General features: G+C 39.8%; 2 protein-coding genes across 2 annotated transcripts in view; one reads left to right on the top strand and one right to left on the bottom strand.

Moving 5' to 3' along the window:
• LOC310942586 (tripartite motif-containing protein 16-like) overlaps positions 1-27,896 on the top strand; it is a gene marked incomplete at its 3' end in the record, with an annotated part of 323,438 nt that overhangs the window by 157,877 nt on the left and 137,665 nt on the right. The gene's annotated exons all lie outside the window — the stretch shown is intronic.
• The window catches only part of dip2cb (disco-interacting protein 2 homolog Cb), a gene marked incomplete at both ends in the record, with an annotated part of 63,277 nt that continues 49,104 nt past the window's right edge, over positions 13,724-27,896 (bottom strand). Inside the window, 20 exons of the mRNA XM_083907550.1 lie at positions 13,724-13,976; positions 14,613-14,736; positions 14,882-15,056; positions 15,809-15,883; positions 16,031-16,088; positions 17,401-17,462; positions 19,444-19,614; positions 19,689-19,857; positions 20,351-20,481; positions 20,719-20,828; positions 20,925-21,036; positions 21,257-21,378; positions 22,234-22,357; positions 22,551-22,631; positions 23,584-23,693; positions 24,454-24,655; positions 24,872-24,986; positions 26,293-26,501; positions 26,599-26,735; positions 27,141-27,280. Coding sequence (XP_083763676.1) covers positions 13,724-13,976; positions 14,613-14,736; positions 14,882-15,056; positions 15,809-15,883; positions 16,031-16,088; positions 17,401-17,462; positions 19,444-19,614; positions 19,689-19,857; positions 20,351-20,481; positions 20,719-20,828; positions 20,925-21,036; positions 21,257-21,378; positions 22,234-22,357; positions 22,551-22,631; positions 23,584-23,693; positions 24,454-24,655; positions 24,872-24,986; positions 26,293-26,501; positions 26,599-26,735; positions 27,141-27,280 — 2,680 coding nt within the window. The remainder of the gene's footprint in view (positions 13,977-14,612; positions 14,737-14,881; positions 15,057-15,808; positions 15,884-16,030; positions 16,089-17,400; positions 17,463-19,443; positions 19,615-19,688; positions 19,858-20,350; positions 20,482-20,718; positions 20,829-20,924; positions 21,037-21,256; positions 21,379-22,233; positions 22,358-22,550; positions 22,632-23,583; positions 23,694-24,453; positions 24,656-24,871; positions 24,987-26,292; positions 26,502-26,598; positions 26,736-27,140; positions 27,281-27,896) is intronic.

Genomic DNA, 27,896 nt, shown 5'->3' with positions numbered 1-27,896 from the left:
CCGTAAATATAATTCTGATCGTCTGAAAATATCACATTCAAACCAGAGTTAACGTTTAAAACATTTCACACAGAAAATGTAGTGCATTAAAATCAATGTGTTTGACAAATGAATATAAAGTGAAGATAAAGACGCGTTCTTTAAAACATCATAAACACGTTTTGCTTCCAGATCTTTTCGCAGGAATCACCTTCTGTTTTTCCCCTCTAATAGAATCTATATATTTCTATTTCATTCGTAAAAATCTCGACGTCCGATCTCTCGTGATAATACGACTCGTTTAGTGTTTGTGTCTTTTTTTTCCCTGTTTTTATATTAGCAAATTATTCAAGAGTAAAAACATCGTTCTTGAACATTCATAGACTTTTTCTAAAAGAGACAAAATAAATTATATCGGTTTCTTTTTGTACATAATTACATGAGCTAACGTCGCGTTTTCGCGTCGGTTTTTAAAAATAAAGGTTAACGCTAGCTGCAGCTGTTAGCCGTTACCCGTTAGCTCGCTGAGACGGAACAAAGTGTTCGCAAGTTAACGTTTCAATTTTAAAAATAAAACAAAAACCTGCAATATTTAAAAAATACAAAAGAAAAACGGGCTAACGCGGTTAGTACCTCATCACGAAAACTTAACTTGACCACGCCCCCTTTGCACGTTGTTGGATGATACCATGTAAAAAAATAACGTAACCACGGTTACCACAGTTTTTGTTGTCATGTAAATTGCTAAAAAAAAAAAATGCGACAGAATCTTTGCTACGTTGGCGATCGTCCTCGTCTTTCGTCTCCGGCTGAGGACGCAAACATCGCGTCTTACGTTAAGACGCGATCGCGAACTTTGACCCTCATGACACCGAGCTTCGCGTCGCCTGAGAGACAAAATCCAGGGTAAAAAAATATCTATTTCCTCCGCCTGCGTCAGAAAGAATGCAGCCTCAGATTATATCAGATTATAATCCCCTCCTACATATCACATATATCATACATCTGAATATTCTATTACTGTTAATCCCACTATGACTATTAAAATACGCCGAACCATGTGTTCTGTATCACAGCTATATGTTTGACGTTTGCAGCAAAAAAAAAAAACCTGTGAAAATAAGTTTTGAATTCAGAGTTACGATTAATAAAGTGCGCATTGAGCTGTCAAACAGATAGACAGAGTGGAGCGGCCGACCTGTCCAAGATGGCGGCCCCACGGCTCGTCAGCGCCAATAGGCAGTAGCGGTCGATGTGGCGTCTACTGTTATATGTCTATGCCTGCTCTGGGCACTAGTCCGGGCACATCCGGTTACGTACATTAAACCGCAGAAGAAGAATAACGTCTGTTGTGGAGGTGTTTCACGAGCAACAGTGTCTTCTGACTCTGGGTCTGACTCCGGGTCAAAGGTCGTCAAAGGGACTGAGGCGGGGAGTCGTGAAGAAGCTATTTTTAAACACTGTTAAAACAATGTTTTGATAATGAATAGCGGTGCATCCACCGTTCCAGAAGGGGGAGCTGTACTTCTGAGAGTGGCTGTGCTGAATAGTACTGGCCAATCACAAGACTCTGTCTTCTGGGGTGAAAGTTCACTCTGAAACATCGCGGCTGACAGAACAGCGTCAGAAAAGAGGATTTCTATCGTTCGTTTACAGCAACTAGGAGGTTTTTGACAACTCACTTTTCCGACGTTTTAACGTTCTCCCGTCCTCCATCAGATTCAAATGGTGTCGCAGGAGTATGAGGTCCACCTGCAGGACATCGGGAAGATCCTCCATTTCATCGTCAAGGGCACGTACAAAGTCCGCGGGCTCAACGCCATCAGAGAGGAGCTGCAGGACGCCACGGGTTCCGCGTGACCCCCACCTACTGCCACCTCCTGGCCGTAAAAGAGAATTATTTTTATTGTTTTTAATCACTATTTTTAATCCACTGTTGCTGTAATTAAATGTCTAAGATGTTTCTGGTACACACAGGGAGCAGCACTTTATATATGTGCGTTGCGTGGTTAACGATTTCATATTTGATCGACTTCTAGTTGAATTAGTGGGAAAAATCATCTTGGTCTTTATATCGCTTCACCTCCATGTTTTATTTCCCGACTACTGTTTTTGAATTGTAACAGAATTGTCATTTGTTCAGTTTAATCCGAGAAGAAAACACAAAACGGATTTTTTGAAAGTACAATTTGAGTCATTTGTCCTTTTCAAACGTGTTGCCAGAACTAAATTGTGTCTTTTTGATCAAGTTTCTGAAAAATCCAAACAGATGTTTGTTCATACTCTGCTCGTTTTACACCTCCAAAAAAAGTTGTGTCAATCAATAAATAAGCACTACCTCATTTTTTATGTTGCGAGTACAATGAAATGTATTTTTCCTGATTCTGGTTTATTTATTTAAATAAACACTGTGTGGAAAAATCCAGAAATAGACAATAAGAGTATAAACTGAGCACATATTTCTTTGTAATGTATGATCAATTCTTTAAATAGGTCTTTTTAAAGTATTTAAATGAGATGAATATGAACAATAATAACATGAATCTCAAATGCTCTCCTGTTTTTTTGACTTTTACACATCTGTCTTTCTGTGGAGCCTAAATTCCATCTTTTTTTATGTCAAATTTCTCCATAAAAAGTGATCAAAGTCCAGCAGAGACAGCGTTAATGTGGGTTTTGCAGTGTTGAATTAAAACCATTTGTAATCGATGTTTAAATGTGACTTTGTGTTTGTTTATTTCTCATTTCTCAGATGAACATCACTGTAAACTGACCACATACATTTCAAAAGCTGTATTTTGGAAGCAGCGGAATAAAAAGTCTTATACTTTCTACACAGTGAATGAACTATTTAAACAATAACATATACATTTTAAATATAGTGATAGGAGGTAGAGTTTATATTGTTGTTTACAAGTAGTTTTAGTATGAAAGACAAAAACGACTGTTTTAAAAAGAGAAGCACGCGAGGTCACGTGGAGCAGAGACCACGCCCCCCAGCGGCCAGGTATCACAGGTGACGTAAATGAGCAGGTGATTAGGCCAACCACTGACACCTGTGTGTGTGTGTGTGTGTGTGTGTGTGTGTGTGTGTGTGTGTGTGTGTGTGTGTGTATATAAGTCAACTCCTTCAAATGCTTCATTCTCCGCTGAACCTCAGTGAATCATCACTTGAGCAGCTGAGCCTGAACTGAAGGTGAAGTAAAAACGCTCAGTTGATCCTTTTGTCTTTAATCTTGTTCACGTTTGAACGCGTTGTTTCTTTCTAACGTGTCTTTGTTTTTTTTTTAACAGACTCTGCGGCTGAAATACTGCTCATCCACCCGCCGTGATGTCTGTTCGGTGAGTGCCACAAACCAAACCCCGTTCAACTTTCTGCCATTTTTGTGAACTAACGCTTTAATAAGTGACTCTCTTTCCAAAACCCTTGTATCTAGGACTTGTTCCGGCTCCGTTGGATCAAGCTGAACAATTCGTCTCATTGACATTTGCGAAAGATTCCCACCTTTCACTAAACTTTTGTTTTCATCCATTTGTAGGTTCCAGCGGTAACACCGAGACACACGAAGGAGGTGTGTAGATAATGACTTTTGATAGAAAACTAGTGGAATTCCTTTTTTTTTCCCGTTAACTTGCATCATTATTCATCACCAGGTGAAAGAAGACGCCATGACTCACGGCCTGCAGACCGGCCGCTTCTTACAAAGTACATCCATTGAAGTCCATGCAGCCAGAGGTACGAGCTGCAAGACTGATTTTTTTATTTTTATTTTTAAATGTTATATTCCCCCTTGCTCGGTTTTTTGTTTTTACGTGCATTTCTTTTTCAGGATTCTGGCCTGTGTGCGACTTCCTGCAGCAGTGGAAGCTTTTGTCCACAATCTGCCAGAGAAGCAGGTTAATCCCCATCCACTATCTGTTCTGTTTCGCCACAAGATGGCGCCAGAGGGTGGACTTTAATCTTGTGATTTCCTTTTATTGGACTTTTCCAAATGTGCTTGACCCTTTCGTCTTTATTTCAGACTCTGGGGATGATGTCTGAAGGAGTCATGCAGGAAGTCAACCCCTTCAAGTAATCTGCACAGGTACATTTCATGGAAACTGTTTGCAGTTGTGTTGAATAAACATATGCTCAAAGGCATTTAAACAAAGTTACTTGTTTGATTTGAGGTGAAGCATTTTGCTTTTATTTAATCTGGACTCTATTTTTTCCACTCACTACCATAGTGCTTCCTGTTGGCCACATTCATGCAACAAGCTGCTAATTTGTAAGATGTTGAGCTTTGAATACTTCTCATGTTGGTGACATCTGGAGATGTTTTTTAAATTTCTTCCATCCTCTCCTGCTTAATTTGGAGTAAATTCTCTCACGCTGTAGTCTTCTCTTCACTACTATAGTCCTTGTGTCCTTCCTGTTAGCCACATTCCAAAAAAGCTATCGGACTCATTATGAAAACTTGTTCTAATGTTGTAGGCTAATGTCATTTTTAAATGTCTTCCATTGTCCCCTTGCTTAAACCTAGAGTAACTGACTAAAAGTTTGGTTTAAATTGCCTTGATGTGTATCAAGCTTTAGTTTTGCATCTCCTTGATGCCCATGTCTAACTTTCAGTGCTTTAGATATTGTCCTCAAGTAGGAGTGACTTGTGTCCTTCCTGTTACCCACAATCCAAAAAGGCTTTAGGATTCATGCAACAAGCTGCTAATTTGGAAGACCTTGATCTTTAAATACTTGTGCTAATGTCAAATTTGTTTGAATGCAGATGAATTGGGTTTAAATGACCCTAATATTTCTTGGTGTACTGCTAAGCAAGGGTCCATTTGTCATTTATGTCCAACTTGGTGTCTTGTCTTCTGCAGGATATCTATTGTCTTCAGTAGATAATTAGAAAACTAGTGGAATTCCATTAACTTGCATCATTATTCATCACCAGGTGAAGGAAAAAGCCATCACACACGACCTGAATCAGCCTCTTCACTTCCTGTTCTTCTTATTCCGCTTCTGCCCAGAGTCAGCATCACTTCCTGTTCAGAGTCACTCGGACAAGGAACAGAAGCTCCATCCTGAGTCTCTGCAGCAGACTTGCATCAGGTCATTTTTTTTTTTGTAACCACATCCTCAAATGTGCTCACTTGCTCACAGCAATTGTAGCAAATGGGGATAATGGCATCTTAAACTTAGTCCCTGCACCATTTTCTATAGAGAAATGTTGTTTTTTTAACATCATGGCACACATGCATTAAGCCAGTGCTGCCTTGACTAGTGACTTAAATGTTTGATTCCTTTAACCATTTAATGTTCTTTAAATTTCACATTCTCCTCTTGCTCTTTATTCTTATAAACTTGTATTTTTTTTTCAGGATTCCTGACTTCCTGCAGCAGTTGAAGCTTGGACAATCTGCGAGAGAAGCAGGTAAATCTCCAGCGTCACTGTTTGACCACAAAATGGCGCCAGAGGACAGATTATAATCTGCAGTTTTCCTTTATTGACCTCTTACAAATGTGCTTGACCCTTTTTTTCTTGTCTTTACTTCAGACTCTGGGAATGTTTGAAGGTGTAATGCAGGATGTGAACCACCTCAGGTACACTTCACAGAAACTGTTTGCAGTTGTGTTTAATAAACATTTGCTCAAAGGCATTTAAACAAAGTTACTTGTTGCATTTTGCTTTTATTCAATCTGGCATTGGTTTTTTCACTCTCATAGTCCTTCCTGTTGGCCACAAATGCAATTCATACAAGCTGCTAATTTGGAAGATGCTAACATCTGAAGATGTCATTTATAAACTTCCTTCTTTGTCCCCTTGCTTAATTTGGAGTAAGTGACTAAAAGTTGGGTTTACATTGCTTTAGTGTCACAGCTCCTTGACTCATGTCTAACTTTAACTGATTTAGAAATTGCCCATGTCCCCAAGTTAGAGTGACTTATGTTGCGTCTTTTAACCACTATAGTCGTGTCCTTCCTGTTACCCACAATCCAAAAGGGCTGTTAGATTTGAGTCATTCATGCAACAAGCTGCTAATCTGCAAGACCTTGATCTTTAAATGCTAATGCTAATGCTAACACCAACACCTGAAGATGTCATTTTTAAAGGTCTTCCATTGTGCCCTTACTAAATTGGGAGTATCTGACTAAAAGTTTGGTTTAAATGACCTAGATGTGTTTTGTAGTGTTAGTGACTTATGTTGCGTCTTCACTGCTATAGTCCACGTGTCCTTCCTGTTAGCCACAATCCAAATGATTGTGAATACCCAGCCTTATGTTGACTGTCATTGTGTCTCACATGGACAATCTTTATTAGTGTTCTGCTAAACAAGGGTCCATTTGTCTATGTGTAACTTGGTGTCTTGTGTTCTGCAGGATGCTGTTGAGATGATGCTCCACTTGGCTGAGAAACCAGAAGCTCCTTGAAGAGACAACTGCACCATCATGTGAGTATGTTGTCTTGCAGCATGTCACCACTTCTGTGGTGTTTGTGTTGAACTTGTTGTGCTTTGTCTTCCAGAATGAAGATGGACTCTTGCAAGAACTTCAGTTTTGTCTATTTGCTGCCATTTGGAAGAAGAGTGTTCAAGAATCCCTTGAGCTCTCAATGTCCAGAGAGAAACATGCGTTTAGATAGTGCAATGCAGGGATTGTTGTGTTTCAAAATAAAAACTTGAACTACACTTTGTTTCAAATTGTTTTTTCAAAAATATTCCAAGCATAATTTTTTTTTTCATGTGTATCTTTATTATAAGGAACAGAAGAAGTAAAACAAATTTACTAAGTACATTCAATGAACCAGTTAACACTGGAGCTAAGGATAACAAATTATAACAAAGTACAACAACCAGAGAAGCTGCTGAATGAAGTAAAGTTAAACGCATTAAAACATGGAGAAAAAATTACTAAGTATAAAAAATGTATTAAGTATAAATGTAGAAAAAATTACTAAGTATATAAAAAAAAATGTATTAAGTATAAATGTAGAAAAAATGACTAAGTATAAATGTAGAGTGACACAAGCTGCACAGAGAATAATTATAACAAACAAGACTATCAGAGGAGCTGCTGAACTAAGTTAGACATTAACAAGATTAAATCTAGAGTTAAAGTCAAATAATCTGACAAAGTATAAACAAAATAAAATGCTAAGTTAACAGCTAACAATTGTCACAGAAACATGTTCAGCAGCTCTGTCAGTAATCAGTGACACAACTGCAGAGACAGTGGAGACTTGCACTTATCATTAAAGAAGTTCTCTTCAGTGATAAGTTTAAAACTCAAACACTGTCTCTGCAGTTGTGTCACTGATCACTGACAGAGCTGCTGAACATGTCTCTGTGAAAATGTACAAGTGTTAGTTTGCAGTTAACTTTGAGTATTTTCTTTGGCTGAGAGAGAGAGAGGTGGTCTTCACCTGCTGAGACACACTGACATTATGGTTTAGACTGGATGGGCAATGTAATTGTGTGGTTATTTTAAATTAATCTGAGTTGGAAAAATAAATTGGTCTAAAAATAGATCCTAAAGGGACTTGATTAGATCGTTTAATAAATAGACAGTACACTTTATTTAATGCTGTAACTTTATATTTACAGTTTACTGTTAAATTACTCAATGATTATTGATTGAAATCTTAACATCAGTCACTGAAGAAATGATAATATTTAGTTTTGGTCTAATAATCAGTTAAAGTAAATCTATTTTTATGGTGAGCATGGGATTAAAGTAGCATTTTTTTTTTAAACGAATTTTTGATTATTTTTCTATGCAAGATTGTATAATTACATAATGATTTTATGCATTTCCAAAATTGTACTCCTTTAACAACCCAATATTATATTCGTTTTACATTTATTTTGTGAACACTGGGTTTATTTATATTATAGAAACTGCACGAAAAAAGCAGCACGGTTTTCAAAAGACGACATTATTATGTTTGATTGTTGTAAAATTATATATAAAAAAACGGGATAGAAACATAGTACAATTAAGATTTTTTTTATTTGGACACATTGTACAAAGTGACAATTCAGTTATTTAAAATATAAAGATACTATACAGAAAGATTAGTTTAATCATTTTATTTGGCAGGTTGAGCAGGAGAATTCAAAGTCTCTAGTGACAAAGACGATGAATTAGTTTTAGCTATTAATAAAAACAGGAATTTAAAGTTTATTTGAGGAGATTGTGAGAGTAATATCTTTAATGCAGTTTAAAAGTTTAAGACTTAATAATTCTAGTCATTCTATTGACAGGTCACTGATAAAATTAGAGCAAGTAAATATTAAAAGACATTTGTTGGGTTTTTTCCCCACAGAAGGTTTATTTTAAAAGTGGACAATATTAGCTGTTATTTAGAATCAGGATTCATATGAGAAGACACTGATCTGTTACTAAAATGGATTAAAATGATCATCACGTTATATTTAAGAGCTTAAATTACATTTTAATCAAGTGAGAAGTAGCTAATTTTCTCATAGACTTACATTACATTTGAATCGAGTTAATTTTCAGAATTATCAGAATATGTCTACGTAATACAGTCTGTTTTTTGTTTGTTTTTAAATAGAATTAATCAATATAAATGGGTAGAAACTACATTGATATGATGTCTCAGCGTGGTAGAAGAAGCCGCTCACCGAGTCTTCATGGCGGCTCGTCTTCTTCATCCAGCGTGGCTTCTCCAGCAGAACATCCGGGAACTCTTGGCTTTGGCCGACACGAAACGACAGCTTCCTAAACAAAACGGTCACGGTCAGCGTCATAGTATAAAGTATGTCTTCAACATTAAAAACAATCATTTTTCAGCAGCAGTTACCACCACATGTTTGTCACCGCTGCTCCTCGTCCTTCCGGGTGTCTCCTCCTGCACCTGCGTGCGCGGAAGTTCTGAATGACAAACAGGAAGTGGAAGATTCCAAAAATAGTTGTATCTAAACTGCCATCCGGTGGACAAATGTGATAGTATTGCTCCTCAAAGTTGACACTGCCCTCCGGTGGACAAACGTAATATTACTGCTGCTCAACTCTTCAATCTTACATACACAAGTAGATTGATTCCAAGTCGAGGGATAATTAATTCACAGTTGCTCAACTCTTAAAACTGCCCTCCGGTGGACACACGTGATATTACGTGTAGATGAATTGATTCACGGCTGTTCAACTGTTAAACCTGCCCCCGGTGGACACACGTGATATTACGTGTAGATGAATTGATTCACGGCTGCTCAGATGTTAAAGCTGCCCTCCGGTGGACAAACGTGATATTACGTGTAGATGAATTAATTCACGGCTGTTCAACTGTTAAACCTGCCCCCCGGTGGACACACGTGATATTACGTGTAGATGAATTGATTCACGGCTGCTCAGATGTTAAAGCTGCCCTCCGGTGGACAAACGTGATATTACGTGTAGATGAATTAATTCACGGCTGTTCAACTGTTAAACCTGCCCCCCGGTGGACACACGTGATATTACGTGTAGATGAATTAATTCACGGCTGTTCAACTGTTAAACCTGCCCCCCGGTGGACACACGTGATATTACGTGTAGATGAATTGATTCACGGCTGCTCAGATGTTAAAGCTGCCCTCCGGTGGACAAACGTGATATTACGTGTAGATGAATTAATTCACGGCTGTTCAACTGTTAAACCTGCCCCCCGGTGGACACACGTGATATTACGTGTAGATGAATTGATTCACGGCTGCTCAGATGTTAAAGCTGCCCTCCGGTGGACAAACGTGATATTACGTGTAGATGAATTAATTCACGGCTGTTCAACTGTTAAACCTGCCCCCCGGTGGACACACGTGATATTACGTGTAGATGAATTAATTCACGGCTGTTCAACTGTTAAACCTGCCCCCCGGTGGACACACGTGATATTACGTGTAGATGAATTGATTCACGGCTGCTCAGATGTTAAAGCTGCCCTCCGGTGGACAAACGTGATATTACGTGTAGATGAATTAATTCACGGCTGTTCAACTGTTAAACCTGCCCCCCGGTGGACACACGTGATATTACATATAGATCAGGGGTCTCAAACTCAATTTGCCTGGAGGCTGCATGAGTTAGAGTCTGGGTGAGGCTGGGCCGCATCACAGGTTTCCTGTTTTTGACTCTTTTATTGCAACAATTGCTGACTTTGCAGTGCCACCTAATGGACAAATAAGGTGTCCCGTTGAATGTCTCACCTGATTCACATACTACAGCTTCTCAACTTTCCAGTGATGCTCCATATAGCCACATTTACTGTGGAATTTAGGAGAAAATCCATTTAAAAAAATCATAATTTTGACTCTTTTATTGCAACAGTTGCTGACTTTGCAGTGCCACCTAATGGCCAAATAAGGTTTCCCGTTGAATGTCTCACCTGATTCACATACTACAGCTTCTCACCTTTCCAGTGATGCCCCATATGTCCATATTTACTGGAGAATTTTGGAGAAAATCCACTTCAAAAATCATCATTTTGACACTTTTATTGCAACAGTTGCTGACTTTGCAGTGCCACCTAATGGCCAAATAAGGTTTCCCGTTGAATGTCTCACCTGATTCACATACTACAGCTTCTCAACTTTCCAGTGATGCTCCATATAGCCACATTTACTGTGGAATTTTGGATAAAATCCATTTAAAAAATCATAATTTTGATACTTTTATTGCAGCAATTTCTGACTTTGCACTGCCACCTAATGGCCAAATAAGGTTTCCCATTGAATGTCTCACCTGATTCACATACAACAGCTTCTCAACTTTCCGGTGATGCCCCATATATCCACATTTACTGTGGAATTTTGGAGAAAATGCATTTCAAATATCATAATTTTGATACTTTTATTGCAGCAATTTCTGACTTTGCACTGCCACCTAATGGACAAATAAGGTGTCCCGTTGAATGTCTCACCTGATTCACATACTACAGCTTCTCAACTTTCCAGTGATGATCCATATATCTACATTTATTGTGGAATGTTGGAGAAAATGCATTTCAAAAATCATAATTTTGACTCTTTTATTGCAACATTTGCTGAGTTTGCAGTGTCACCTAATGGCCAAATAAGGTTTCCCGTTGAATGTTTCACCTGATTCACATACTACACCTTCTCACCTTTCCAGTGATGCCCCATATGTCCACATTTACTATGGAATTTTGGAGAAAATCCGCTTCAAAAATCATAATTTTGATACTTTTATTGCAGCAATTTCTGACTTTGCACTGCCACCTAATGGACAAATAAGGTGTCCCGTTGAATGTCTCACCTGATTCACATACTACAGCTTCTCAACTTTCCAGTGATGATCCATATATCTACATTTATTGTGGAATGTTGGAGAAAATGCATTTCAAAAATCATAATTTTGACTCTTTTATTGCAACATTTGCTGAGTTTGCAGTGTCACCTAATGGCCAAATAAGGTTTCCCGTTGAATGTTTCACCTGATTCACATACTACACCTTCTCACCTTTCCAGTGATGCCCCATATGTCCACATTTACTATGGAATTTTGGAGAAAATCCGCTTCAAAAATCATAATTTTGATACTTTTATTGCAACAATTGCTGACTTTGCAGTGCCACCTATTGGACAAATCAGGTGTCCCGTTCAGGTAGGTGTTGGGTTGTTGGATCTTCAGTAGGCGGAAGAAGACACTTGAAGGTCGTTGTAGGCTAGCAGGTTAGCATCAGCGGGTTGAATGTGGTAGATCCACTGTAGCGACGTGCTCGTTCAGGTTCAGGGTGATTGAAGACCAGGTGCGCCGCCGTGTTCTGGACCATGTGTCGTAGCCTCACAGCTCAAGTTGGGAGGCCTGTTAGCATGGACATGACCAGGGTTAGCATGCTAGGTGAAAATATGGTGTGATTTTAAAGGACATGCTCGTCTTCAACCAAGGAGGGCTGGATGCTAACGCTAACGCTACAGGGTTAACTCTTCTTTTATGCTGCTGCACGTCCTCGTCCTGGTCGTTTACTGATCGCCTGCACCTGGCTGAGAAGGGGGCGTGGTTATCCAGTCTCGTCCTGATTGGCTGCTGCTTTCACCCACTCATGACTTTCAGGTGATTCCAATCGGGCAATAAATTAAAAACAAAAGCACCTTTTATTGTCAAAACGTTTGAAATATTTATTACATTGACAGACTTACGTCACGTCAAATAAGACGTTATTTAAAAATACAAAAGAAAAAAAAAAACGCCGGTTTACATTTGACTGAGAAATAAACGGAGAAACTGAACAAAGTGCTTTTTCTTTAAAGGAAATAAAAATCCTGATGTTTTGTAGAACATTCGCGAACAAACACAAACACAAAGCCTCCACTTCCTGTTGTGACATCATCGCTGTAACGAGCCCTGATTCGTCCGTCCGCTAAAAAAACTACACAACAAAATAGGAGAAAAAGTCTGACTGACGAGTTTCATTCCACGAACGAGTTTACGATAAATCACAGAAATAAAAAACAGCCTGTAGTTCTTGTTGTAGTTTCCACTGGTCAGCACCAGAGGTCAGCAAATGACTAAAAGTGACATGAGCTAATTCTTTTCTGTTTCACTTACATTACACATAACAAACATTTAAAGATCGACTGAATGTTGATGTTTATCTTTGAATTTAGTTTCTTTTCTTGAAGCCAAATTTGTTTAAAATGTTGCTTTAATTAATTCTACTTCGCTTTAATCTTAAACGTTTAGCACCGTAAATATAATTCTGATCGTCTGGAAATATCACATTCAAATCAGAGTTAACGTTTAAAACATTTCACACAGAAAATGTAGTGCATTAAAATCAATGTGTTTGACAAATGAAGATAAAGTGAAGATAAAGACGCGTTCTTAAAAACATCGTAAACACGTTTTGCTTCCAGATCTTTTCGCAGGAATGAAACTCATCAGTTTTCACTTCTCAACTTTTCACTTTTCCGACAGATAAAAATAATCACCTTCTGTTTTTCCCCTCTAATAGAATCAATATATTTCTATTTCATTCGTAAAAATCTTGACGTCCGATCTCTCGTGATAATACGACGCGTTTAGTGTTTGTGTCTTTTTTCCCCTGTTTTTATATTAGCAAATTATTCAAGAGCAAAAACATCGTTCTTGAACATTCATAGACTTTTTCTAAAAGAGACAAAATAAATTAAATCGTTTTTTTTTTGTACATAATTACATGAGCTAACGTCGCGATTTCGCGTCGGTTTTTAAAAATAAAGGTTAACGTTAGCTGCAGCTGTTAGCCGTTACCCGTTAGCTCGCTGAGACGGAACAAAGTGTTCGCAAGTTAACGTTTCAATTTTAAAAATAAAACAAAAACAAAAAACTGCGATATTTAAAAAAAATACAAAAGAAAACTAGCTAATGCGGTTAGTACCTCATCGCGAAAACTTAACTTGACCACGCCCCCTTTGCACGTTGGATGATACCATGTAAAAAAATAACGTAACCACGGTTACCACAGTTTTTGTTGTCATGTAAATTGCTCAAAAAAAAAAAATGCGACAGAATCTTTGCTACGTTGGCGATCGTCCTCGTCTTTCGTCTCCGGCTGAGGACGCAAACATCGCGTCTTACATTAAGACCCGATCGCGAACTTTGACCCTCATGACACCGAGCTTCGCGTCGCCTGAGAGACAAAATCCAGGGTAAAAAAATATCTATTTCCTCCGCCTGCGTCAGAAAGAACGCAGCCTCAGATTATATCAGATTATAATCCCCTCTCAGTCTGTCTTTGTGTGCCTTTGCCACCGGGGGGCGCTACATGTTGTAGGCCACGTAGATGGGGTCCAGCTGGTCGGCCAGGAAGCCGTCGCGCAGGTGCATGCGCTGCTTCTCGCCGCGGGAGTTGATGGGGATTACGCCGCCGTCGACCACCACGACCACGCCCACGATGAGGTAATGCTCCTCCAGCACCACGTTAGTGACGAGCGGCACCAGGTCCAGAGCCTCGTGTTCAGAACCCTCCAGCTCCACCACCACCACCAGGAGGTTCGTCCACGTGAAGACGGCGCTGGAGACGCAAAAACACGGTCAGGACGGATTTAATCTGAGATAATCTGCGTCACTTTTATGTTGTTGGTTTTTTTTTTATGTCACTTAAAGTTTAAAAAGTCTGCTGTCAGATTAATAATCTAATCTAATCTGAACCAAAACGATCTAATCTAAAAAACTAATTTAACTTTACCTAAAATAACCTAATCTCATCTGAAACTAATCTCGTTTGACTTAATCTAATAATCTAATCTAATCTGACCCAAACTGTTTAATCTAAAATACAAATTTAACCTTACCTAGAATAACCTAATCTCATCTGAGACTAATCTCGTTTTTATTTAATCTAATATAATCCTGCTATAACTTTATTTAATCTAATATAATCTGACTAAAACTAATTGAATCTAATCTGAAATGACCTAATTTTACCTAACCTAATCTAAGACAACCTGACCTAACATTATCATATTGAATCTAACCCAACCTAATCTGACTTAATCTACTGTTATCTGAGTTAACCTAATCTAAACATCATCAAATTGTATCCAATCTAATAACCTACTTTTTTTTATCTAATCCAGTTAAATCTAATCCAAAATAACTTTCTCTAATCTAATCTCATATGAAATAATCTCAGTTTAAATAATCTGACCACTCAGTGATGCTCTTGTGAGTCCTGATCACAGACGTCTCGATGTCGATCGGATGATAACGCATTCCTCTGAGCTCCAGAGCTTCTTCAAGAGCGCCGACCACGTAGAGGGCGTCGTGACGCTCTGCACACACACACACACACACACACACACACGAATACACACACATGAACACACACACACACAGGTGTTAGACGACTGCTCTGTTTTAATCCAGCGTAAACAAATGTGTGTGTGTGTGTGTGTGTGTGTGTGTGTGACCTCTGACCTCCACTAGCATCAGTCAGCTCCGTCCTCCTCAGAAAGCCCAGAGTTCCTGTTCTGGCCCAGATCGTCTGAGTGTCTCCAAAACTGAGTCTGGAGCTGAAATGATCCGACTGAAGACACTCGTCTCCGTAGACCGTCAGGTATCCACTGGCATTGTGAGGACTGTGGACCCAGATCTGAGAGGACAGGAGAGAGGACATGAGAGAGGACATGAGAGGACAAGAGGACAAGAGAGGACAAGAGGACAAGAGGACAAGAGAGAGGACATGAGAGGACAAGAGAGGACAAACAAACCTAACTAAACTAATCTAAACTTACCTAAAGTAACTAAACTTACCTAAAGCAAATAAACTAACAAACTAAACTAACCTAAAGCAAATAAACTAACAAACTAAACTAACCTAAAGTAACTAAACTAATCTAAACTAACCTAAAGCAAATAAACTAAACTAAACTAACCTAAAGTAACTAAACTAACAAACTAAACTAACCTAAAGTAACTAAACTAATCTAAACTAACCTAAAGCAAATAAACTAAACTAAACTAACCTAAAGTAACTAAACTAACAAACTAAACTAACCTAAAGTAACTAAACTAACAAACTAAACTAACCTAAAGTAACTAAACTAATCTAAACTAACCTAAAGCAAATAAACTTAACTAAACTAACCTAAAGTAACTAAACTAACAAACTAAACTAACCTAAAGTAACTAAACTAACAAACTAAACTAACCTAAAGTAACTAAACTAATCTAAACTAACCTAAAGTAACTAAACTAATCTAAACTAACTTAAGCAAATAAACTAACAAACTAAACTAACCTGAAGTAACTAAACTAACTAAATAAACCAACCTAAACTAAACTAACTAACAATAACAATAATAACAATAACAATAACATATGATGTATAATTATAATAGTTACTTCTCCCAGATGAGATTCTCCCATTGGTCCTTTAGTCTCTGGGTTTGCGACAATGATTCTGACTCCAGGAAGAATCTGTTCACACACACACACACACACACACACACACACACACACACACACACACACACACACACACACACATTATACAACTCTACACAACTCTACACATTTATACTATACCATGTATATATATATATACACATATACACACACACACACCTTCCCAGACTCCATGAGTGACAGACTGTGTGGTGATCCTCTCTCCACCAATCTGACTCTGAGGAACAAACACACACAAGAGAACAACTGATGATCAGAGACACACAAACACACACAAACACACACAAAATGTTTGGCCCAAAATTGACAAAAACTTCATTCTATACTATGTCGTTCAAAATTTGACAATTTTTTGGAAGAAAAAAATCTTGGTCCAAAATGTCAAACTATACTGTGTCGTCGACCTCGGTCAATTTAGAGTGACCAATTCACCTAATCCCCATATCGCATGTTTTTGGACTGTGGGAGGAAGCTGGAGAACCCGGAGAACCCGGAGAAAACCCACGCACACACGGGGAGAACATGCTAACTCCTTGCAGAAGTTGTTCCAGACGGGTCTTCTTGCTGCAAAGGCAAGAGTGCTAACCACTACACCAACTGTGGGCCCCATGTTGTAAAAAGGTTCACGTTAAATACTTGTATGGAACACAACTCATCCACTAGAGGGAGCCCAGACTCAAAGTACACCATCAAAAGCTCTCAGAGAACCTCAAGATCTGCGAGAGCAGCTAGCTCAGTGGGTAAAACAGCTGCTGGGAAATTGACAAGCATCTCTGAGGTTGGTAGTTCAAATCCTACAATCATCCGAATTTCTTAGAACTTCTGACCAAAAGAATTTAAATACCAGCAAAGTTAGAATAGCTTGTGCTGGAAGAAGAAAGACTTTTATTTTCTGAGGTTGTGAGTTCAAACCTTATGGTCAACTATTTGAGTGCAATGTTCAAAGTTAACAGTCAAAAGCTTGAAGAGAACCTGATAAAGATAGTTGCAGATAGCGCAGTGGACAAGAACGCAACTCTGCAGCTGTGAGGTCATAGGTTCAGTTCTTGTCAGGACCAGGACCTTTTAAAGGTCATGATCCAAAGTGAAGATTAAGATGTGACAAAAAGATCTAGACGAAGGCGGCATTGGTGGCGCGGAGGCTATGTTCCCATGAAGTTGCCCAGAAAGTTGTGTCACCAAGGTGGCAGGATCGGTTCCAGCACTCGATGGTTGTTGAGTGGAACTGAACCTAACCTCTTGCTGAGTGCCTCTCCCACTGCCGCCCCCCACACACATGACAAGTCCAGCAGGGTGGCAACCAAAACTCTTGCTGAGTGCCTCTCCCACACCAAAATTGGAGACAAATAAGTCGCACTACAGCACACACTGAATGCCGACTTAGCTCAGTTGGGAGAGCATCAGACTAAAGATCTGAAGGTCCTTGGTTTCGGCAGCTCATGTCAAAGGTCATAAGTCATCCTTTGAGTTGGTCCAAAATTTGACAAAAAAACGTCATACTATACTATGTCGTCCAAAATTGGACTCACCTGTCGTGTCGCAGCGCTCTCATGTCCACGAAGACGGTGGTGGGGTCGGGTCCCGACGTTCCCTGTGAGGGGACACCGAGGACACAAGAGTCACACAAACGACAACAACAGCGCCCTCTATAACGCAACTACTGCATCACAACAACAACAACCACCGCAATCGCCGTGACGACTCGTCTCGCCACCACGGACGATCGAAAGGCGGGAAATAACGGCGTGAAAGCGACAGCAGTGGTTTTGAAGGAAGTCGGCAAAAGAAATTTTATTTGTATTTATTTTTTAAAAGGACAACAAAAGCATGAGAGGACAGAAAGAAGAAGGGACAGACAGATGGAGGTCAGAGGTCGTTTTGTGGTAAATTTGATTCAGGAGAGAACTCCCCATCACCAACCCTTCACCCCCACCACCGGACGCACAGGTGCATGCTGGGAGTCACACGCCCACAACACCAGAGAGTGGAGTTAGTGCAGCGTGAACTCAAACTAAAGCAGAGTCTTCGTATGATTCTGTCTGAATCAAAACAAAAGCAGCAGATTCTCACATTTAAAGCAACAATAGACACAGGAGCTGCTGGTCCTCTGCTGCCTCGTGTGGTCACTTTGTGTCTAAATTAAATATTTTAAATGCCGAATTCATTAAAATCAGTCATTGTAAGTTAGTGATGGAGGCAGCAGTGGATCAACAACTTCTGTGAACTCCTGTGACCCTGTGAGCTAAAATCACTAGTTTTCTCTATGGGCTTTGGTGTGGGAGAGTGAGCGGTTTATAAAAGTCTGTTTAACAGTGAAATAAAGACGTGAACATAGATTTTATGGGAGGTGGTGGTGGTTCAGGGCGTGATGGTGGTTCCCTACCTGCTCGGCAAGCTTTCCCAGCCTGTGAGGCTGCAGCAGCACAGCCAGGAGGAGGAGGAGCAGGAGGAGGAGCAAGGAAAGGGGGCGGAGACAAAACCAAGTGTGAGACATGTGGGCGTAGTTATGTATAAAACAAGGAGGGGAGATGGAAAACATATAAAACATGAATGAAAAAAACAAACCCTTTTCAGGGTGATGTTAGTTGACACAGAATGAATATAATATTTTAAATATTAATATTATTCAATAGATTTACAGCACAGGAGTGAGCAAAATCTGACTTGAATTTGGAAATTCCCCCCAAAAAAAATTTCCATAAAGACCCCCCAAAAACATTAAAAAAAAAAAAATGTTTTTGTAAAAACAGACAAAAAGAATATGAGAAAAACAGATCCAATTTTTGTTTGCGTAAAAAATGACCCGGAACAAAACAGACCTCGTTAAAAAAAACTCGTAAAATCCCCCTGGAATTTTTTTGCGCAAAAACTGACCCCGAAAAAAAATCTCGTAAAAACAGACCTCAAAAAAAAATCTTGTAAAAGCAACTCTGGACATTTTTGCGTAAAAATTGACCCTGAACAAAAATCTTGTAAAAACTAACCTGTAAAAAAAACCTCATAAAAACTACACCAAATTATTTATTTTTGCGTAAAACAGACCTCAAAAAAACACCTTGTAAAAGTGACCCGAAATGTTTTTTTTATTTTTTTGTGAAAACTGACCTAAAAAAAAATCTCGCAAAAATGACCCTGGAATTCCTTTTTCGCACAAAAACTGACCCGGAACAAAAATCTTATAAAAACAGACCCCCCAAAAAACTCGCAAAAACGACCCCAAATGTTTTTTTTTGCGTAAAAACTGACTCTGGACATTTTTGCGTAAAAACTTACCCGGAAAAAAAAATCTTGTAAAAACGACCCCAAATGTTTTTTTTTGCATAAAAACAGAGCCTGGAATTTTATTTTGCGTAAAACAGACCTTGGAAAAAAAAACCTTGGAAAAGCAACACCCAATTTTTTTTGTGTAAAAACTGACCCAGAATATAAATCTGGTAAAAACAGAGCTGAGCGTACCACTGGTGGTCCACGTGCCACACTTTGAGAACAGTGACCTTTGACCTATAGCACCTACAGTTTTTGGACGTTGATAATGATAGACAGCCTCCAGAGGTCAGAGGTCAGACACTCACCTGCAGACAGATGGCCAGGTTCACTCTGCAGCCGAACGATGTGCTGACGGCTCGAGGATGCAGACCCAGGTCTTTGAAGAGTTTGGAGAAGGACTGCGTCAGAGCGATCCTGGGACGTTCTTCAGCCACAACCACACATGTCCTCACGCGGGACAAGTCCACGCCTCTGGACTGAGGAGGACACAGTTTTCACTTTGTTTGTCGTCGTCGTTTTTTCCTCGGCGACCGGAGGCGACGACTCTTACCTTGAGCGAGTCGGTCTGCAGACCCAGGCCTTTGGTGCACAGCTCCATGACGCTGTAGGAGCAGAAGGTGTCGCGGACTCTGTGCTGACTGACCGACGACAGCCACAGAGACGGGTTCACCTCCAGCTCTGAGGGAGGGATCAGGATGGACTGATGACCTGAGTACACACTGAGGTAAAGAAACGACCACAGGTCACAGTCCTGTGTGTGTGTGTGTTTGACAAAAACATCACACTATACTATGTCGTCCAAAATTGGAAAAAAAAAAAGTTTGAAAACAAAATTTGTCCAAAATGTGACCAAAACATCATACTATACTATGTCTTCCAAAATTTGAAAAAAAAAATAGAAAAAAAAATTTTGGTCCAAAATTTGACAATTTTTTGGAAAAAAATGTTTTGGTCCAATTGACACAAAATGTCATACTATACTACGTCGTCCAAAATGTGAACACTTTTGGAAAAAGAAATTTTGGTGCAAAATTTGACGAAAACGAATACACACTGACAGAAAGAAACGTCCACAGGTCACAGTCCTGTGTGTGTGTGTGTGTGTGTGTGTGTGTGTGTGTGTGTGTGTGTGTGTGTGTGTGTGTGTGTGTGTGTGTGTGTGTGTGTGTGTGTGTGTGTGTGTGTGTGTGTGTGTGTGTGTGTGTCTCTGACCTGCATAAGCACCAGAGGACGAAGCCCAGGCCACAGTACGGGTCCAGGCAGATGGCGACTTCTCTGGACGGGTAAAGCTCACACTGAAGCTTTATGGAGCGACAGAAGGCACTGGTGGCTGTGTGAGACATCTACACACACACACACACACACACACACACACACACACAGCTCTTTTATTTGTTTTAACGACATAAAATACAGATTAAGATTAATTTTGATGTATTTCAGTGACACGAGGCAGCAGAGGACCAGCAGCTCCTGTGTCCCTGTGAGCTAAAAACACACGTTTTCACTATGGACTTTGGTGTGGGAGAGTGAGTGGTTTACACCTTTTTAGGCGTGTGTGTGTGTGTGTGTGTGTGTACCTTGACTCCAGCCAGCATGCCTGTGGTGGAGACACTAAAGTCCAGATAGGCCAGAGTTTCAGGGTCAGACGGTTTATAAAGCAGTGGAGGTTTTTTCTTTGGCAAATCGTCTGAGGAGAAACATCATCATCACCATCATCATCACCATCATCATCATCATCATCATCATCATCATCATGCACTTGTGTGTATGTGTCTGTGTGTACCCGTGTCCAGGACAGGAGGCCACGTCCGGACGTCGACGGTCGCTGAAGCTTCTTTCGACCTCAGCAGTTTAGAGATGAGCTGTGATGTCATCACACACACTGAGCGGCTCACCTGCAGCACAACACACACACACACACACACACACACACACACACACACACACACACACACACACACACACACACACACACACACACACACACACACACACACACACACACACACACAATTTCAGACAGAAGAAATAAAATGAAAAATTGTACGTATTGTGAGGCCACCATGACCTTTGACCTTTGACCTTTGACCTCTAAACTATAATGATTGATTTTACCTCCACGATCATCTTGACGGTCGGCAGAGTGGTGGAGATGTTCTGCAGGTGAGGAGGTCTCACTGTGATCGGAACACAGCCGGCGTACAGACAACCATAGAACGCCACGATCAGGTCAATGCCTGAGGAAGGAAGGAAGGAAGGAAGGAAGGAGGGAAGGAGGGAAGGAGGGAAGGAGGGAAGGAGGGAAGGAAGGAGGGAAGGAGGGAAGGAAGGAAGGAGGGAGGGAGGGAGGGAGGGAAGGAAGGAAGGAGGGAGGGAAGGAAGGAAGGAAGGGAGGAGGGAGGGAGGGAGGGAGGGAGGGAGGGAGGGAGGGAAGGAGGGAAGGAAGGAAGGAAGGAAGGAGGGAGGGAGGGAGGGAGGGAGGGAAGGAATGAGGGAAGGAAGGAAGGAAGGAAGGAGGGAGGGAGGGAGGGAAGGAAGGAAGGAAGGAAGGAACGAACGATGGAGTTAACGTGCTGCTCAAAGAGCCTTTAAAACCAGGAACAAAAATCACACCCACTCACTCTCCCACACCAAAGTCCATAGAGAAAACCAGTGATTTTATCTCACAGGGACACAGGAGCTGCTGGTCCTCTGCTGCCTCGTGTGGTCACTTTGTGTCACTGAAATACATTGGAATGAAGAATTTTAAAAGCCGAATTCACTAAAATCAGTCATTGTAAGTTAGTGATGGAGGCAGCAGTGGATCAACAACTCCTGTGAACTCCTGTGTTTCTGTGATGTTAAAATCACTGGTTTTCTCTATGGACTTTGGTGTGGGAGAGTGAGTGACTTTGGTGTGGGAGAGTGAGTGACTTTGGTGTGGGAGAGTGAGTGGTTTACTAACGTCAGTTTCCTGTTGTCACAGTGAGATAAAGACGTGAACGTGTTCTTAAAGACATCGTAGACTTGTGTTTCTCTGAATAGCGTAGCCTGTAGGGCTGGCTCTCAGCAGCAGGGGGGTGCTCACACACTGCACACAGTCTTTTTTTTACCTGGAGGATAAACCAGTGCGACGTGGTCTCCGTCCTGCAGGTGGCCCCGTTCAGACAGCAGGGCGGCGATCTTCTCCGCTCGCTTATGTAGCTGAACGCATGTCAGGGAGCTGGCTGTGGTTCCCTGGAGGACACACACACACACACAAGTTCTTAAAGATGTCGTAGACTAGACTAGTAAAAACCGGAAATATCTTCAGTTTCATTCAGACAAATTTAAAAATAAGAGCTGAAAACCAGATGTGTGTGTGTGTGTGTGTGTGTGTGTGTGTGTGTGTGTGTGTGTGTGTGTGTGTGTGTGTGCGTGCGCGTCTTACTCTGGAGTTGAGCAGTGTGTACAGGACGTGGTCCGGCGTGGTCTGAGCTCTCCACTGTAGAACCTCAGACAGGAAGAGGAACTGTGGGACACACACACACACACAAACACACACACACAAACACACACACACACACACACACACACACACACACACACACACACACACACACACACACACACACACACACACACACACACACACACACACACACACACACACACACGCGCACACACGCGTCATTCATGTATTCACTGGTGTGTAACGGGATTATTTCATCACGGTGTCGTGGCCTCGAGTTTCACAGTGAAACAAAGTTTAATTTGACTTTGGACGAGAGAACAAATCTGGACTCATGCATTTTTCAACATCTGCTGCTGAGCTTTGAAATGAGTGTGTGTGTGTGTGTGGGGTTTGTGTGTGTGTGTGTGGGGGTGTGTGTGTGTGAAGTGAACACACACTGACGTCTGACGCTTGTTTTTGTTTAAACGCGTAAAAAACCTGACTGTTTATCACACACAAGAACATTTTATATCTAACACATATACATATATACAGTATACATACATATATACAGTATACATATACATATATACAGTATACATACATATATACAGTATACATATACATATATACAGTATACATACATATATACAGTATACATACATATATACAGTAGACATATACATATACACACACAATTGTTAAAAAAATACTCTTTAAAATGGTGTTTTATTCTGGTTCATCTGAACAGTGAAGATCTGTATTTACTGAAAAAAGATGAAAAACACGACTGATGCAATTTGAGCAAAAAATGTTTACAAAACATTTATATAAAAAATGTGGCACAAAAATGTTTAATGTTTGGAAAAAATGGCACTGACATATTTTTTATTTTTATTTTTATTAACAATGCCAATTTATTTTATTTTTTACAAAATGCATTCATTATTATTATTATAATAATAATTAATATGCTAATGATATACGAATATGTTCCAAAAAGCAGTGATGAAACAAAATGTTTCCCTTCCTTCCTCACCTGGTCGTTGTCCTCGATCTGACCCAGGTCTCGGCCGCTGGCCTGAGCGATTCTCTTCCCTGAGACCAGATTCCCGACCATCACTGAGGCAGGACCGATCTCTGAGGAAGACGAGGATGAAGACGAGGATGAAGACGAGGACGAAGACGAGACGTGAGGACAAAATAAGAGTTTATTTCGGAGAATTTTTAAGAGTGAAAGTGCACTCTGAAGATTCTGCAGACGAAAAAGCCGAGTTTGTTTTTAATGAAGCAAAACGAGTGAGAATTTGGTCAATGTTTGTCAAAACTATTATTATTTTAAAAATTTTAAAACAGAATTTTTTGGAAACTTTCAAAAATGATGAATATTTTTGGAAACTTTCAAACTCAATAAAATGGTGGAAAGCAGGATATAAATAGTCATAATAATAATGATAACAATTTAATAATAATAAATAAAAAAGAACATTTTGTGATATTGTAAATATTTTTGGGACATTTTGAGTCAAAGTCAAACTTTGTTTTACAGATCATCGATGTTTTAGATCCTTTAAAAGTCAAAGTCAAAGGACAATTTTAGAAAGTTAGATCAAATTGTTTTAAAAACTGAACTTTTTGGAAAGTCATCTTTTTTTAAAAAACTTTTTAAACTTTAACAAATCTTTGGAAAACGGGAGAATTTAGTAAAAAAAACGGACATTTTGACAACGTTGCTAACTTTTTAAAGAAGTTATGAATTTTTGGGGGGAATTTTATTCAAATGCGATAAAATGGTGTAAAGCAGGAAATAAACTCTCTCTCTGTATATTTTTTTTAAAGTTAATTTGACGTGTTAGACGTACGATCAGCCGCTCTGAAAGTGCAGACTCGTGACTCTGACCTGGCTGCTTCTGCCGTGGTTTGGGCAGGTTGGTGACGCAGGTGTGCGGACACATGAGCACGTTGCAGGGGTGTAGCGCCCCCTCCAGGAACAGCTGCTTGGTCTCTGACAGGTGGATGCCGCCCAGCGGCGTCTTGGGCAGAGTGTTGGACGGAACCAGAGCCAGACAGTAGACGCCCACCTGGTGGATGCTGTCGATCGCCTGCCACGTTTAAAAAAAAGACAGAAAAGAAAGAAATGTCTTTACGTTTGTCGTACGATGTTTCATCGCGATTTACTTCATTGTTGCGACGTTTCAATCGTCGATAAGCCAATGAGGTTACGACGACTTTCTGAGTCGGAAATCCGACTTCTGACGACAACTGGAACGCACCGCGAGAACCTCTATCGCCCCCCGGTGGACGCGTGAGTGTGTTACCTGCAGTACTCGACTCATCCACTGGAAACTGTCCTCCTCGGTGGAATCTGGACGCTGCTCGGCGACGACAACGATTCGCTCGTCGTGGAGAACGGTGATGGAGAACACGGCTATCCTGCAACGCACACACACACACACACACGATTATTCAATACGATATATAATACAGTAACAAAATAAACTCTACATGAATGAAATTAAATAACACAATACCATAGAATGCATAGAAGTTATGCTACATGTGCGGCTAACTTACGATAATACCACAATAACAATAATATCGCAATGCAGCATTTCTGCGATAACCATCAAATAACTTGATAACCTGACATTCGTCGAGGTGAGAGAAGAAAAATACTTTAATCTTTAATTTTACCGTCAATAATTTCCTCTTCAGCAACTTTACTTTGTTAGCATCATTTGTTTATTAGTGCGATAACTGTAAAAAATACGCTTTAAAAAATGTCTTTATGTTAAAAAAAACTCTTCACCAACACAAAAATAATTAATGTTTGAAAAAAATTAAGAATACACAATCAATTTTAACAAATTTTCGAAAAAACTTACGAACAAATTCAAGAATATGTTACAAAGGCAGTGACGCAACATTTCTTAACTTAGCCTCACAACTGCGATTAGCGCCACCATCAAGTGTCATGAGATACTACAGAATATATATTTTTTTATATTTAAATATTGACATTTAAGGCTAGCACATCGTAGATTGTATTTACTTGAGATTCCGATATATTCCCTGTCCCATTCCGATGGATGATTTTTACTAAATAATTCAAATTAAAAACATAAAAAGACTGTTTTTGTCATGTCAGAGGAAGAAAAAGTCAGAATTTTCTTCTTGTAAAGACAATAATCTGCAGATTCACTGTCGTTAGAACCAAATCTAGAATAAAGTTTGTAAGTTAAAGTCGTAAGTTAAAGTCGTGAGTTAAAGTCGTGAGTTAAAGTCGTAAGTTAAAGTCGTAAGTTAAAGTCTTAAGTTAAAGTCGTAAGTTAAAGTTCGTAAGTTAAAGTTCGTAAGTTAAAGTTGTAAGTTAAAGTCTTAAGTTAAAGTCGTAAGTTAAAGTTCGTAAGTTAAAGTCGTAAGTTAAAGTTCGTTAGTTAAAGTTGTAAGTGAAAGTCGTAAGTTAAAGACGTAAGTTAAAGTCGCAAGTTAAAGTTCGTAAGTTAAAGTTCGTAGGTTAAAGTCTTAAGTTAAAGTCGTGAGTTAAAGTCGTAAGTTAAAGTCGTAAGTTAAAGTTCGTAGGTTAAAGTCGCAAGTTAAAGTCGTAAGTTAAAGTCTTAAGTTAAAGTCTTAAGTTAAAGTCGTAAGTTAAAGTCGTAAGTTAAAGTTCGTAGGTTAAAGTCGTAAGTAAAAGTCGTAAGTTAAAGTCGTAAGTTAAAGTCGTAAGTTAAAGTCGTACCTGCCCCTGTAGACAAACTTCATCGGCTCCACAGCGAGCGCCGTGGCTACGATGTCGTCTGAGTTGTGCCGACGCCCGGCGACCACCATCAGGCCGTCCATCTTCCCCGCGACAAAGATCAAACCCGCGGGTCCGATAAAACCCAGCAACCCCGTCCTGGTGAAGGGGAACTCGCTGACGGGGGCGCCGCCGCCCGACATCGGGAAAACCTGACGCACATCGTAGACGAGTTTGAGTCAATTTAACGAAGACGAGGCAAAAAAAAATGAAGCGAAAACAATAAAACGCGTCTCGCACGCTCATCACCTCGAACGTGTTCTTGGTCATGCCAGCCAGACCATAATACGAGGTTCCCGTGGCGACGGTGCAGACGCACAACTCTCCGATCTCGTCGGTTTTACAGAGCAGGGGGACGCCGTCAGGTTTGACCACGCACATCAGAGCTGCAGAGATTTCAAAAATTCATTAAAATTATTCCGTAAGAGATATGCAAATATTTTTAAAGGATCCTTGTTTAGGGCGATGACGACTGTTATGATGCTAAATTTCAAGTAATTCCGAGATACTTTTTATTTTTGAGAAGAAAGTCAGCTCACTGTCAAAGTGTATCAGAGCAGATGGATCATTTCCTGATTTTCAAAAATTCATTAAAATGATTCCTTAAGAGATTTGCGAATATTTTGAACATATCTTTGTTCAGGGCGATGGCGACTATTATGATGGGAAATTTCAAGTGCAAATGGATCATTTTAACGCAAGCATCAGTAAGTAAAAGGTTCAGGATCAGGATCAGGATCAGGATCAGGATCAGGATCAGGATCAGGATCAGGATCAGGATCAGGTCTCACCTCCAGGCATCACGGTGCCGACGTCCTGCAGCGTCAGCACGGACAGTTTCTCTTCTGAGTCGACCCGGATGACGCCGTGACTCAGACCCTGCATGGACAACACGCCGCGACCTGGAGGAGTGCTGCCTTCTTCTGACGGCCTGCAGGGGGCGACAGTGAGCAACTCTGTGTTTTTACTTCTGTCTTTTAGAGTAAAAAAAACATCTGGTTTTTTTTTTAGAAATCTTTTTTTTTTTGACATTTTAAGAAAGTGAAGAACTTTTTGAATTAGGAATTTTATTTGGAAACGTCTTTTGAAAGTAAGGACAATTTAAGAAAGTTACAGCAAATTTGGCGAAAATGAAGTTTTTGTAAAGTAGGAAAACAACAGGAGAGTTTTTTTTCATTTGACAAATCTTTGGAAAACTGACAATATGATATTTGTTAAATTGAAAAATCCTTGAAAAGCAAACAGTAAAATTAAACAAATAAACAAAAAAACTTTTAAGAAAGTTAAGAACTTTTTAATTAGGAATTCTATTTGGAAACGTCTTTTAAAGTAAGGACAGTTTTAGAAAATGGACATGTTGACAACTTTTTCAAAGATTATGAAACTTTTTCGAAACTTGGAGAATGTTTTCTTTTTCAAACTCGATAAATTGTTTATTTAAGTTTATTTTAAAAATAAAATGTTGTAATATTGGAAACATTTTGAGACCGTCAGCAACTTCTTGTTTTGATCTTTTCGTAAAGTGAGGTTTTTTTTTTTAGGTCTGC

Source organism: Microchirus variegatus (genome assembly GCF_963457635.1).
Source record: "Microchirus variegatus genome assembly, chromosome: 21".
Lineage (NCBI taxonomy): Eukaryota > Metazoa > Chordata > Actinopteri > Pleuronectiformes > Soleidae > Microchirus > Microchirus variegatus.
The sequence above is the reverse complement of the archived record's forward strand: the minus strand, read 5'-3'. Positions and strand labels throughout refer to the sequence as shown.